The sequence below is a fragment of the Mauremys mutica genome, chromosome 1 (genome assembly GCF_020497125.1).
Source record: "Mauremys mutica isolate MM-2020 ecotype Southern chromosome 1, ASM2049712v1, whole genome shotgun sequence".
Classification (NCBI taxonomy): Eukaryota; Metazoa; Chordata; order Testudines; family Geoemydidae; genus Mauremys; species Mauremys mutica.
In genome coordinates, this window is record NC_059072.1 from 303839008 (window position 1) to 303855012 (window position 16005).

Genomic DNA, 16005 nt, shown 5'->3' on the forward strand with positions numbered 1-16005 from the left:
TGCAACGTTCTATTTCATCACTTATCAAAGCCTTTTAGTCATAGAATTTCACAATACCACTCATGATATGCATTTCCACTACTTCTGGGTTTCAGCTGGGCCAGAAATTCCATTCCAAAATCTTGGTAGCATCTATAGATGCCAACAGAATTCAGGACCCATTGTCCCAGGCACCGATGAAGTCACAGTGACAGTCCTTGCCCTGAGGCGTTAACAGTCGAAATAGACAATATGCAAAAAGGGTGGGAGAAAGGAAGTATTTTAGGAGGAATTTCTGTGTCTCAATTTCTTGTGTATGAAATCAGGATAACACTTCCCTACCTCACAGTAATCTTATGAGAGATAGATTAGTGTATGCAAGGTGCTTTGAGCTCTGGATGCTATTTAAGGGCATTGCATTTTTGCCATTATGAAATTATACATACCTTTGAACCATGCTGCATTATTCTAGTAACAAACAGGAGAACTTGGTTGTTGACTTTTGTACATCACATTGAATGACTGAATTTTCCTTCGTTCTTAGTTAGCGTGATACAGTCAATTAAAAAGCATTTCCCTCTTTGTATTCTTTGCTACAAATATGAAGCTTATTGTCCTATTTATCACCACTGAACTGCATTTAGATGAGTTATTTATAGGGTTGAAAAAGATGAATCTAAGTGGTGAACTCAAACTGGGACAAACAAATGTCTCTTCGGTCTCATGGCTCAGCTTGTGTTAATGGTCTTGGCATTTTAGTTAGTTTAATGCAGCCAGACTGAAAAACTACAGTCTCCCTTAAATACTTGCAGTAGAAAGCGCTCACTGTTTGTGTGTTAGAGGGACACGTGGTGGGTAGCAACTCTCTACATTTACACTTCCCTAGACAACCTGCTTTTGTTTTTCTCCATTTATCTTTAATATTTCAACTGGCCAGATCAGTGCAGTGAGGAAGAGTTATTAGTCAACTATGGAATTTCTTGGAGGAGTATATAAGGTTAGTTATTATAATTGCAAAGAACGCACAAGTGACATGAGGTGTTAATATGGAACTGACTTTGTTACTGCCTGCATTAAGCTTCGGAGCATGTCTAGTGCAAAACTAGAAGTTTCCAGAAGCCTGAGCAGACTCAGGTTTGATGGGAAAGAGTGAGAAACTCATTAACTGTGTGGATACACCTCTTGGTCTTTGTTAAACATTTCAGGGCACATCTGCATCGCAGTTTAAAGCACCACTGTATGTTGTAGGCTCCTCTTCTATTCCTTTTTGCCTGGTTTTCTTTATGGTCACAATGACAAGGTTGCCAAAAAACTAGATCAACCCAGGGCCGCCCAGAGGATTCCGGGGGCCCCGGGTCTTCGGCGGCGCAGGGCCCCTCTGTTCCGGGACCCGCCGCCAAAGTGCCCCGAAGACCCGCGGTGGGAGCCCCCCACTGCCGAATTACCGCTGAAGCGGGACCCACCGCCGAAGCGCAGCCCGGTCTTCGGCGGTAATTCGGTGGCAGGGGGGGGTCCCCGCCGCGGGCCTTCGGGGCACTTCGGCGGCGGGTCCCGGAACAGAAGGGGCCCCCCGCCACCGAAGACCGGGCTGCGCGGTGGCGGCGGGTCCCGCTCCCCCCCCCTTAACCGAGCACGTCTCCGGCGGGGCCTGAGCTCCGTCCTGCTCAGAGCCGCGTGGTGAGGGGGCGGGGCTGTGAGCTCCACACCGAGCGGAGGCAGCTGCCTCACCCCCTCCCCACGCCGCTCTGAGCGGGGCGGGGCTCAGGCCCCGTTGGAGCTCCCAGCCCCGCCCCCTCACCACGCGGCTCGGATCGGGGCGGGGCTCAGGGGCTCGGCCGGAGACTCGGCGCTTGATGCGCTGAGGCTCCAGGAGAGGGGCGGAGGCGGGAGCCTCTGCTCTTCTCTTGGGGGCCCCTGCGGAGCCCGGGGCCCATTGCCCCCTTTGCCCCCCCCCCTCTGGGCGGCCCTGGATCAACCAAGTACCACATACCCAGCTTGACAGCATCTCTAAGGGTAGGACTATATTGCATTGTAAAGTCAGGTCTGTGGGACCTACACGTGTGGACTCTGTTTCTGAGCCCCTGCTTAAGTGTCCATACTACATTGTAAACCTGAACCTGGGGCTCACAGCTGTGCCAATACATTCATATTGGACTATGCAGATCTTCTGACTCAGAACTGTGGCTTAAGCTCCATTCGCACTGGAAAGTGACAGTTTGGACTGGAGTTTCAATGAAACTTGGGCTTTGACTTGGGTTCTGAGTGCTTGCTGACCTGAGTCACAAAGGTGTATGTGGATGGTAGTGGGGGTTGACCTCCAACCTGAATCTCCGCCCAGGTTGACAATGCAGTACAGATGTACTCTAGGTCTGTATTCAGTTTGCACAAATGAAGAAACTGAAGCAACCCTGCTGTTTATGGAGCTTTGGTCCAGAGACTACAGATCCAAGGTTGCTCATTTCAAGATGGAGCACAGAATGCAAAGCCCTGTAGTATGCAGAGTGCTCTGTGGCTCAAAAGCTTGTCTCTCTCACCAACAGAAGTTGGTCCAATAAAAGATACCTCACCCACCTTGTCTTGCTATGGCCCTGCAGTGAGATGTCTCTCCATGTTAATAATGAAGGCAGCAATAGGCCATATTGCCAAATTAGCTATATCTCCATATATAATTATTCCTCTATCTCATAGAGCTGGAAGGGATCCTGAAAGGTCATTGAGTCCAACCCCCTGCCTTCACTAGCAGGACCAAGTACTGATTTTGCCCCAGATCCCTAAGTGGCCCCCTCAAGGACTGAGCTCTTAACCCTGGGTTTAGCAGGCCAATGCTCAAACCACTGAGCTATCCCTCCCCCCCATGCAATCGCTTTACAAAGGTGAAGATACACATTGAAGTACAAGAGTCAACACCACTTTTGGCTGAACATTTCATATAAAAAGTAGCTCCAGGGGGTTGGGGGAAGAGTGAGTCATTTAAACAGATGATACACTAGCTTGTGACTCTAGCTTTTAACACAGAAAGCAACTGCTACTTAAGCGTTAGTTTTAAGAAGGAAATCCTAAGTGTATTTCCTTACTGAAGTCCCAACTGAATTTACTAATCCCATGTTGGGAACAATTTGCCGTTCATCTATACGCTAATTTTGAAAAAGAAAATGATTCAAATGTTTAAAATAGAATGAGACAGACAACCTTATATTACCAATTTTCTCATGATGTGTCACATTGCATCAGGCTTTATTACAATGGTTATATTTGGGGTTTCCCTGTGGGGTTTTACACATCAGAATTGTGACAGGTTGGATCACAGAACCCCCTGCCAAGACGACTTCTGCCCCTGCTGTCCTGCCCTGGCAGTTTAGGACTTCGGTGCCCTACCTGGTTTGAGCCTGACTCGCTAGCCTGCTGCAAACCCAGACCCAGGTCTGAACCACGTCCCCTAACAGCTGTAGGCTTCACTGAAAGCAGCTCACAGAAGTGTTCCCGTTTTTAACACGCAGATGCCCAACTCCCAGTGGAGACTAAACCCAAATAAATCCATTTTACCCTGTATAAAGCTTATACAGGGTAAACTCAAATTGTTCGCCCTCTATAACATTGATAGAGAGATGTGCACAGCTGTTTGCCGCCCTTCCCCCGGTATTAATATATACTCTGGGTTAATAAGTAAAAAGTGATTTTATTAAATACAGAAAGTAGGATTTAGGTGGCTCCAAGTAGTGACAGAGAGAACAAAGTGAATTACCAAGCAAAATAAAATAGGCAAATCTATGTCTAATACAGTAAGAAACGGAATACAGATAAGATCTCACCAGTTCCAGTAAGCTTCCTTTTACAGACTAGTCTCCTGCTAGTCTCGGTCCAGCAATCACTCACACCTCCCTGTGGTGACTATCCCTTGTTCCAGTTCTTTCAGATATCATTGGGGCAAAGAGGCTCTCTCTTTAGCCAGCTAAAGATAAAATGGAGGGATCTCCAACAGGTTTAAATAGACACTCTCTTGTGAGTGAAGACCCCCTCCTCTCTCCTATGCAAAGTCCAGCTCCAAGATGGAGTTTTGGAGTCACATGGGCAAGCCACATGTCCATGCATGACTCAGAACTATGGGTAGCAGCCATTGTTCACATGCTACCTTGAACGTCCTCAAGCAGACTTCTTATGTGGATTGGAGCATTCCAAGATCCATTGTTCCTTAAGTGCTTCTTGATTGGGCACTTAACTTTGCAAATTCCTTTCTAAAGAAGCTGACCAATTCCTTACAAAGCTTACTTAGAAATCAAGCAAGTATACAGCCAATATTCATAACTTCAAGTACAAAAATGATATATGTGTACAAATAGGATGAATAGATTCAGTAGACCATAACCTTTACAGAGATGTGTTACATGGCACATGTAGCATAAAACATACTCTGGTTATGTCATATTTCCATAAAGCATTATGGGATATATCGTCACAAGAATTACAATCATCTTCAGGTACTGCCAAATTTTGATTGCCCTTCCAAGTCACAGCCACCGTCCAACTTACTGACAGAGACTATACTTGACTTCCCTCAAAGGCTATTAGAATGGCCTTAATTCCTCAGAAAGAGGTTCCATTTATTGAAGTCCTTCCATGGCCTTCACTTGAAGGCCTTGCAAACAAACATTCCCAGGAGATCAGGAATTAGTAGTATCTGCATGGGGAACTCAGGCAAAAATTAAGTGACTTGCCCATAATCAAACCGGAAGCCTGGGGCAAAGTCAGGGTTTGAACCCAGATCTAAGTCCCAGTCTTGTGCCAAGACCATTATTTCTCAATTGCAACAAGGCACCCCCAATTGAAAGTGTACTTAGCCCGTCGGTCCAGAGTCAAACAATGCAACCCAAGACTCTTACCTGGCAAGGTTGAGAATTAACACTAGGCTATGGGCTCAGTCTCCTCTGAAGGCAATTTTACAGACCCTTTTATGCAGGCATTACTCCCGGGGGAATTCTGCGCCACTGCACGTGTGCATAATTAATGAGCCACACATTTTTAAATTTTTACACAGAAAAAAAGCTTCTGCTGAAAAGTTGCTGCGTTTCTTTTTTCCCCCACCAGGGGGCACTGCGTCGATGGGAGCAACTGCTGTGTTCCAGCCAGCTAGGGAAGAAAAAGAGCCTGCCTTCTTCACAGCGTCTTTTGGGCCAGGTCAGGAGACCAGGGTTATGGGGAGACTGACAGTCTGGGGTGCTGGAGGGGCTGTCAGACAGGGGCTCAGGGCTAATGGGGGAGGACAGACTGCAGCAGGGGCTGAATGGGAGTGGAGGCACAGGGCTACAGGGGGAGGGAGGTGCAGGGCCACATGGTGACGGAGGAGGAGGTGCAGAGCTACGTAGGGACAGCAGGTGGCTGTGTGGGGGCACAGACACATGGGGACAGGGGGCGGGGGAAGAGGGACAGGAGAGAGGCTGTGTGGGGGCACAGACACATGGGAAGTGGGGAGGGGTGCAGGGCTATGTGGGAATTGGGGAGCGAGTGTCTGAGTGGGGGTGGAGAGGCTAGGGGTCAGCCAGGGTCTGCCTGGGGGAAGCTCCCTAACAACCCCTCCGACCCCCACAAAAAAAACCCAACTGTTCCATACTTTTCCCACCAACCCTCCAAGTTCACACCCTTCTGTCTCATCAATTACTTCCCTCTCCCTCAGCTCCTCCATTACCCCTTACTTCCCCCAGCCTTTGCACTGCTTCTGAGGGGTGCAGGAAATATGGTCTGTATTGTAGGTTCAGATGAATTATTACTCAGAGTTCTCTATTAATATGTCTAGTAAGGAATATATTTGTCAGAAAACATTTTCTGATTTTTGTTGTTGTTTGTATTGTTACCGACATATTTGCTGGCAGGTCTTTTGAAATAAATGACCAAAAATAATTGAAACTGGTGTGATTATATTGTGTGATTTTTGACAAATAAAATATGCAGAATTTTGCAGAATTTGACAAGTGTGCGTGCAGAATTTATTTTTGGTTGCCGATTTTTAATTTTTTTTTGCACAGAATTCCCCTAGGTGTAAAGCATGCAAGTGGCATACTATAGTTCTTGTACATAAATGATCAAAGATTCATATTCTCTCTAACTTCAGAGATGCAGCCCAGAGACCATGGTTACTGCATGAGGGGAAATCACACATCCTCCCACAAAGGACAGAAACCTTTTCAATCTGAATAGCACATCTAAGTATCTGTTAAATATGGGCCAGCTTAATCACTGGTGTAACTGTTAGAGGCAATGGAACTACCCCAAGGATGAATCTGGCCCACCACCTTTGCCTCAACAATCTCTCATTAAAACTAGGAATTTAAAACAAAGCCCCTTGCCCTTAGAGCTGAGAGAGGTGCTTAGCCTGCTCCCCTCTTCCATACACCAAATCACACCATAATGAAATGCCAAGTTTCTACTTTAATTGGTCCCATAAATATCAGGTACTACACCTTTGTGACACCATTACATTTATTCAATTCTATGCAAAAAGCAAAGGTTTTTTTTGAAACTGGGTTTATACTTTCTTCTTCAAAAAGAAAGCCCGAAATGTTGCTGCTCCAGCCCCATCCCACCTAAGTTGAGGTATTTTTTTTACTTCAGAAAGAAACAGAAGTGTCAATTCTGGTCTTCCTTGACTTTGCTAGACAATGCCAAGGCAGTCTCAGGCATGGATTAGGAGCTCTCACACCTTAACTAAATGAGTAAACAGCACTGCAAAAATCTTACAGACATGGTGTCTCTCAGAAATATGAATTAGAAACTGAAATTAAATAGGTGCCAGCAAAAACAAGGGGGTGAAAAATAGGATTTTTTTTTAAAAAGCCCTAATATTTACTATTACAATAATTTACTTCACAATATAAGGCAGGCAAATTTCAGGACCTGTTTTGAGTAGATCTAGAGAGACAATACCTACCTAGTGATTAAAAAAAATATATTTAGAATTAATTAGCCTTAATTGAAAAGCAAGGCACACAGTTGGGAGACCAAAAAGGCTCCTAAATGTGGTACTGAGCAATTGTGTCATATCTGAGACTCAACATTACGAAATAACCTTAACTACAGAATCGCCTTGGACAATGTACTAGCATCCTCCCTTTCACATCCTAAACCTTCCCCCATTTTATTTGGTCTTCTGACTACTCATGCTACCCAATCACAGTTCGTTCTGCAAGTCTTTTTAATGGGAGAGCTCTTTATTTCCCCACATTGAGTTGGCGTAGGAAGCAGAGTTAAAAATACACCTAACGCACATATAGGGCAAAGAGGTTGTCCTCCAGTAACAGTAAGTAGATTAGTACAGACAAGTAAATGCTGACATTGGTAGCTAAATACATTATGATCCTGTCCAAAACCAGGATCTTAACTTACCTAATTCAGATAGACCAGCGGGGCACACTTGAAAGAGGTTTCAACAGCCTGATACATGCCAAGCACATACTCTTATGATAACAGGAAGGTAACAGTCCCACCACCAATGTAGAGAGAACTATTTCTGTGAGCTCTTTTTATGACAAGTAATATTCCCACTACCTGAGAGGAAACCCCACCTCCCCCCATCTGCCTTTTAATCTAAACATTAGTCCATATTGGTTAAGGAGCACATGCAGCTGCAAACTAGGTTTGCATGCATAACAACTGTGCCACAAGTGGCCAGTTAAATTCAGAACTGACAGTTTGCCTATATAAATACTCAACTTGCATACAGAATCACAACTGTGCACATACCAAACTATATACGCATTTTCAAAGAGAGTCAGACACTTAGTCTTATGGACTGGGAGCACAGTTCCAAGAGACACTATGGCTAATGGGATTGTTAGTTGCACATTCATCTTGTTTTATTTTTTTCTTTCCTGTGATCTTGCATTGCTTTTCTTTTGATTCTTTGGTCTCCTTTGTCAGTGGGGAGTCCTTAGTTCAGACCCTTACAAATTAATCAGTCTCAACAGGAACAGTTTTTCCTGATGAAATCTACAGTAAAAAAAATTAAAACCTACTACTGTGCTTTGGAACATCTTTCAGCATGTCACATTCTCCTGGATGTTAGTTTTAAAACAAACAAATACCAGCCCAGTAAAACAAATGACAGGAACCTCTACAGACAGACTGTATAAAAGTCTATATAGCATGTACAATGGTGAAGAGATGGAAAAATTGTACTCTGCCAAGAACCACCACATCTTATCAGTTACAGACAGGAGACTCTGCCTGAAGAATCCATTTAAGGACAGTCACAGGAGCAGCAGATGGGACAGGGCAAATCACCCAACCAAAAAAAAGCAGGGAAGTGAGGGAATATTTACAAGTTATTAAATGCTTCTAGATTGTATCAATACAGGAATATTGAAGACTGATACCGCTCTGGTTCACTGGCCCCAGTGCCCTTCCAAGGAACAATGCTTAACACGTAGGTACTTTTCATCCATCTCTCTCAAAATTACAAGGGTAGTTAAGCATTCCCCTTGCTTTACAGATAGGGAAACTGTGGCAACAAGGTTAAATCAATTGCCCAAGGTGATACAAAGTCAAAGAGCTGGTAATGAACCCGGCTCTTTGTGACTCCTGAGTTGGGATCCCACTGCCTTCTCTTTCAAAAACGTGTAGATATGGAATTTTAAACATTTAGCGTCTTACTATAATCTTCTTTCTTTAGCGTTCTCCTCTCTTTGGCTCTCCAAGATCAGCTGCAGTACCTGGTCTCAGCTTTGCTTGGGTAATCATGGAGTCCTAGGACATTCTCCATCCTTCCCTCATGCCATTTAAAATGTTCCAAGAGGAACTGGAACTTGCAAAGAACTACAAAACATGCTTCTACCCTAACAAATATCCATCTTTAAAAATAAAAGGCAGGCACACTTCAGCCGATAGTAGCCAATGTAGCCCATCCTGGGTAACCCACTTAGATACTGGTATTAGTTGTGTGTGTGTGTAAAACCCAATGAAGGCTGGGTTGCTACATGTGTAACAGGACGAATCATCAACATATTCTACACTAGTTCTTAAAAAAAAAAAAAAAAAGATTAATGAGGTTACAAGACCTGCATTTTTGTCCATAAAAGATTTTATATCTGTAAGTTCGATGGACATCTTGTGGATAATGGGGTTTAGATGATGAACAAAGGTGAGCACATTTGCATTGTTGTGGATAGGCAACGCAGGGGTGGGGCAAGAGCAAACAGCAGCCACGCCTAGTGGCCCGTGGAGTGTGGTAGGGGAACCCAGCCCCTCCAGCTTTACCGGGTTCTGACCCAGGGCCCTAGGAAGCCGGGGACTTCCTCGCAAAGGATTTAGGCATCGGCTTCTACTACCTCCCCTGGGTCACTTCCTATCACAAATTGCACCAGGCATCTCCTCCGCTGGTGGTGGCCTGGTGTCCCCGTCAGTTTCTGCAGTCAGCGAGTCATCTGCACTGTAGTCTGGGTCAACGAGCTCTGCTGCTTGGAGCATCCTCAGCACTTCTGGAGGAGCCTGCAGCACATATCCTTCCTTCTCAGCAGCCAGCCCCGACTGAGCTGGGCTGCTTCCTTTTATCTGGCTCTTCCACCTGGAGCACGTGCAGCAGAGTAAAGGGGGCATGGCCTCCTGGGCCCACAATGATTGGTCCATCCCCATTGACTTGAGTGCAGGGTTGGTACACCCCATCACATGGTTCTGTAACATTTTTTATCCTATTTTTTAATCTGAAGTCTGCGACTTTAGAACTGCTACAACACAAGTACAGATGAGCTGCAAGAACCTTCATGTAAACACAAAATCACAAGGAGATGCTTACAGTTCAGTAATGTAAGGCCACAAAGTTCATTTCTTTATTCCCTTCCCAGACAGAAGCCATCCCATAAATGAGAAGCATTGTTCAAACAAAACAGTTGTCTGTTAAGTCACATCACCATTCACAAACTTGACTAAGGTTTAGACAGCTATAAAAACGGACTTCAGTTTTTCTGGATTAATAAGTGAAACATGGAATTTTAAAAGGAAGGGTCATGAATTTAAATCAGACATCTTCTGTAGCTAAGTTACCAAAGCTGGGGAGGGGGGAGTGAAATGCTGAGTATTTTTATCCAAAGCAAGTCACAAAGGCTGAAAGCTCCATTTTTCAAACAGTAATGCCATAATCCAACCAAAAATCAATAATGAAACAATTAAAGGCTATGCATAGCATAATAAAGAAATCAACTGCTGCAGATTCAAAATGCAACTGGTTATTTCTTACACAGCCACAGACAGGCATCGTAATGCAAGTGGGAGGAAAAAACCCATAGTCATACTCTGATACAAAAAGAAAAGGCAAAGCCACAGAAGCAAACCTGATGCTGCTTGACATAAGCAAGACAGGAAATTACAGCATTAATGTGAAGGCTAGATAAAGGTATTAGGAAAGCTAATTCTGGAATGTCAGGTGAAACTCCCTATTGACCTACAAAAGGAACCAAAAAGTGAAAAAGTCGGGTTTTCTGTATGCAGACCAAGGCTGCTATTTCTGGTTTAATGCAACCTACATATCTCCCCTTAGATTAAGCAGAAGCAGCTCATTCCTGGAGCACAAAAGGCAGTTTTAAATATATGCAGTACAAACACCACAAAAGCAAAATGAATTATTGATTTAAGACAAGTAGTCCTTCTATGTTAAATGTTTTTTCCCCAGAAAGGCCCCTAAGCCCACCACAAACCGGGGGGGGGGGGGGGGGGAAGGGGAGGGAAGAGAGGAGAAATACTTAGAATTTTAATAATCTTAAATCGGGGAACAGAGGTACAAGCAATTCATAGCAGAGCCTTCCTCACATAGGACCTCCCTCTGCAAAGGGAGATTTGCCACAAATTTCAATAGGAACAAGAGCAGGACTTTAAGGGGTGGATTAGTTACAAAAATAGAAGTGCAATTCTGTAGTAACCCTAACTTGCTCATTTTTGTTCGCTACACCGATGCAACTGTTGATTTGACACCCCTTCCTCCCAACCCCCCACACCGAATACAAGTGTATCCAGAAACCAAATTCTGTAAAAGTTCCAATCTCCTTAGCTAAATTTTCACTGTTTATTTTTCACTGCAGTAAACTGTGTAAGAGCCACACTCAAGGTAATAAAATGAAGTGATGGTATGTGGGACCACCATGGGAAGGATGAGTCATCTGGCTTGCAAGTACATATATAACAAGTTGATGATTGCTGTATTTAATAATCTATTACATATACACATTCCTAGGACTCACCACCCTCCTACATGAGTGCCAATATTTATATAATTCCATAAATGTACACAGTATCTTACAAACATAGTATACAGTGTAGCTATATATAGTAGAGCAGTAAAGATGGATTTTTCAGCTATTCCCTGCCTCCTGTACTCCATGAACAAGATTTATTTCCACAAAACTGGCAAGTGTTTTAAAAACTGAACAAGATAACTTAATACATACAGCTATTGGATAATACAAAAAAAACCTACAGTCCTTAGTATTCCGCAGGTTACATAGAGGGGTGTACTTGTACCAGAATGAGTAAAGCAAAGAAAGATCAATGCATTTCCTGCGAAGGCAATTTAATTTAGAAACTGAGCCTATGATATGTAATAATTGTGGCTAAAATACAGAATGTGGGGAACTATTTTTAAGCAGACTAAGTCACTTTCATATTTCCACTGGGAGTGAGACAAACTGACAACTGAACTTCACAAGACGGTACCTGACAAATGTATACACAATTTAACCAAAAAGTGGTGAATTTATTTTTAAACCCTCAACTAATGCAACTTTAAAGCTCATGAAAGCTTGTATGAGATTTATAACTTCAGGCACCACAGAGAGGAATGAACATTTTGTACGAGTGACATTAATAGCACAATTCCAAGGAAATCCACGGGATGTGTCACTGGCATTTTAAAAATGAATCAGAAAAAACAGGTTATAGAATGCCAGATAACAGTCTTAATTTTATATTAACTAGGGGAGATAAGGAAACTTCCTAGGATGAGTTTCTGTTTAACTCCAAAATTATAATTTAAATACAGAGTAAAATATAGCACTCATTCCTACAAGCAATAAGGATCCATTTCAAGAGCTAGTTCAGCCAAGCAATGACCAGCTACAGCAGTTAAGGCTTGAGGTGAAGCTATGTCTAAAGTTACAGGCAGTTATTAAAGGATGGATAAAAGGTAGCAGTAGCTACTGGTTTGTCACTTAAAGAATGATTTCAAACAACGTTCTACTCTCTATTTAACTCCCCACCTAAAGCTGCCACCACCTTAACTGTGCTTCCATTCTCTCTGCTCAACTGATTTATTGTACCAGTAGTAGATGTCTGTGAAAGTTTTAGAGCCAAACCAACTATTTTGTAAATTTTATATTTTAAACCAACAACAGCTGAGAGATGTATTAAAAATTTATTCCAAAACATTCAGAGGCCCACTAACCCTCCAGTGACAGCTGGTTGTCTGAGCAAGTTAGAGAGCACCATTATCAACAGCATAATTTTGCTCTGATTATGGTTTTAAAACACTGGCATATTCTGTAATGAAGAGTCCTCAATTCAAACCCATGGGCAAACAAACACTGCTCCTGAAGAAAGATGTAACTATGCTCCACTACACTGAGCTTTTCAAGTAGAAGGCAACGAGCCATCTGAAATGGATGCAATTTCCACAAGGAAAGGGTCACTTCTGGCAGAATGTTCTGAAAAGTGGTTTTAAAAATACAAAAGATATGATTTATTTTTTTTCTATTCTATTGTTTGTCAAAAAATATTTCAGTGAAGTACAAAAGTTGAGCCTTTGGTTCACCCTCCATGACACAGGCATACCGTAACAAATGTCAGTTTTCTTCACATTGACTTGCTGGGGTTTCCCATGTCTCCTCATCTATATAGTGAATCATCTGTGACGCCTGACCTATAGATGCTTTTTCACTTTGAGCTATAAATAATGCATCTTGTTCTCCTTCTGCTAACTGAAGGTCAGAGCTACAAGAAACATTAGCTCCATCAGGTCTGTCTGTCAAAAACTCCGCTGCAGCTCTAGAAGCCTGTCCACTCTCAGTTTCAGCTATTGGTTCTGTCTTTAAGTGAAGTCCAAACATGTCATTTCGGATGACGTATCGAACACACTGCAGAATCACATTCCTTTCGTGTCGTATGTCCTGGGCTAATAACTGGAATGAAAAAGAGAAGGTGATGCAGGTTTCTTTCTCCTAGTCAGTAACAGATGCCAAGTAAACAAGGTATGGTGACACAGTTAATTTAAATGTGTTTGCAAATGTATATAATAGGTTTGCAAGCAAGACCTGGAAGCAAAGAGGCAGGAGAAACTACCCTATTAGGTTGAATTCAGGACTTGGAGCCAATCTCAGCTCTACCATTGATTTACTGCGGGGTGTTGGCAAAGTCAGAGTCTTATCTGTAAAATGGGATTATTTTCCAGGGATGCTGCAAGGCTTGTAACAGCGATACACTGCTTTGGAAGATGTGAAGTTTTAATTAGCATGTGAACATTATGACCCAGATTCAGTAAGGCACCTTTGTCCCATTGACTTCAAATTGGATAACTCACATGCTCTAGCACTTTGCTGAATCAGGGGGGTATAGTTTTATCAATGCGTTAGAGCTGGTTGAATCTGACAAAATCCTTTTGAATAAGCTGTCATTCCCAGTTTAACTTACCTGGCAGAAAAATTTATACATCCAAATGCCATTACTTTTTTCATGAAAAAAAATACACAATGTTTCTTCACTAGACTGCTAAAGGCATTATTTTCTTTGAACTCCTACTAATGCTTCAAGAAAGTTAAACTAGTATTTATACAACAGTTGGAAGACTGTAGGATGTTTTTGGCATCGTGAACGCTAAAAGTAAGTGGACTTTGCTGAGTAAGATGTGAGTATAAAGTAGGGGGTTAAATCTGTGACTATGTGATCATTTACAAGAGAACTAGTGTAAAAAGTTGCACTCAGCTGAACTTGGCATACAAGATCTGATGGGAAGCAATTTGTTATAAATTTATTTCCAACAAAGAAGTCTATTTAGCTATTTAAAAGGGTGTCTGCTATCCAGACTAGCTTTTTAAAAGAGTTGCAGGTAGTTAGTCCATAAAATGAACTAGTTACACTTTTTGATATTTCCCTATACATCAAATTCTTGATATGATTGAAGGCAGTTCAGCTAGTGGAGCTTATTGTAATCAACACACACACACACACACACAGTGAGGACAGTGCAACAACATTCTTGTTGCTGTAGTTGGGGTAACTGCAGAATTCCCAAGTGGTGGCATGAAGAAGCAGATGTGATGCACAATCATCCTTTAATAAAGTTTGTTAACTGGCCATCTGCCTCATTATATTTAAACCATATGAGCAACTAGATGCACAACGCCTTTTTATCCTGCTGTATGTATTGACAAATACTGGAAGAAATAGGACGTATAGGTTTTGTTATTCTCAGTCAGTCTGTATGCCATAAATGTATCTAAACATACATTGTCATACGTGGGACTATGATAAACATCCTGGGCGTACTGAAGCTGATGTAACGAATGCCAACAGAAAGCTCTGCAGCACCACTACAAGATCTGCTTTTCAAAAACCACATTATTTCACACACAGCATGTTCTTTCAATAAGCAAATCCCTTCGGTGGGAGGGAGGGAGGGGGTGGACAGGTTTTCGACAGACTTTCTGACTTGGTTTCTCAGAATTTTCACACCACAGACCACTTCCTACAGTGGCAATCCTCTTCTGGATGCCTCCCATCACAAACACCCACTCCAATCTACATTTTTCCTGCTACAACCATAGTGATTAACACATGAACAAGTAATGTTAGGACAATATGAAAGTGAGAAGACAAAAATAAATATGCTTTACAATTAAACATCTGTTCCATCCACCTAAGATCCCCAGCCCACATATTATATCTATACAGATTATTCCTTCTCTCTGGTGGCAGAACTTGACATTAGTAGCCAGTCCTTCTTTAGGCACAGTTCTTGCTGTTCTTATCCCCAACGTTGCTTTATAGATTGATTCTATCCTTAGCACTGCCACACCTCCAATTTCAGTATTGCTTGAAAGGAACCAGGGTTGCTTTTTTTCCAACCTTCCTCTGCCGCATGGAGTAATGATCGCCTGTTATGTCCAGATGATCCTATCTCACCTAATCTATTCCCTGCCATTGCAGAGGCCTTGGGCATTGGTGGCACCTCAGTCTCGCCTGTTTCCCTCTCTGCCTCTGGCACACAACAATTTAGTACCTGTACTACACAGGAGGACAGACTAGATGATATAATGGTCCCTCCTGGCCTTAAACTCTATGGCATGACAGCTGAATCTGCCAGAGAAATGTAAAGAGCAAATGTGCTGGATGAAAGTTATTGTGGGTTTTTTGCTTCAGTTTAGTTGGTCAGAATAGCTTCTGCATACCCCAGACTCATCCTCAGCTAGAAAGAAAAGCCACAACATGAAGACTGCCTGTTTTGGTCAAGGAGGCTTCACCTAAATCTTCAGAACACCAGTGATATACAGGCCAGTTTGCAAACCAGTGAAAATTATATTTCTACATGGAAGACGCCTGTGTATGCAGGAGGGAACCATAGAATCACAGGACTGGAAGGGACCTTGAGAGGCCATCTAGTCCAGTCCCCTGCCCTCATAGCAGGACTAAGTATTATCCAGACCATCCCTGACAGGTGTTTGTCTAACCTGCTCTTAAAAGCCTCCAATGACAGAGATTCCACAACCCCCCTAGGAAATTTATTCCAGTGCTTAACGACCCAGACAATCAGAAAGTTTTTTCTAATGTCCAAATGGGAAAGGAGAGAAGAGGGTTGGACAGGATGCCTGATGTTCCCTGACAACCATTCTAGCTGATTAGAGATAGGCATTGATGTGAGGCCCTACATTGAGTGAGGATGTGAGTACCACGCTTCTGGCTGAGACAGACTGGATGGAGGCCTTGTGCCCCATCAAGGGGGCAGAGGGAGGGGAGAAGGGAATCCGAATAATGACTGGACCACATAAAAGCAAGCATGATTTA

General features: G+C 42.9%; 1 protein-coding gene across 1 annotated transcript in view; it reads right to left on the reverse strand.

Annotated features, from left to right (window-relative positions):
* Positions 1–11141: 11141 nt before the first annotated feature.
* NUFIP1 (nuclear FMR1 interacting protein 1) overlaps positions 11142–16005 on the reverse strand; it is a 29485-nt gene continuing 24621 nt past the window's right edge. Inside the window, exon 11 of the mRNA XM_045001678.1 lies at positions 11142–13127. Within this exon, the coding sequence (XP_044857613.1) occupies positions 12792–13127 (336 nt within the window). The 3' untranslated portion in view covers positions 11142–12791. The remainder of the gene's footprint in view (positions 13128–16005) is intronic.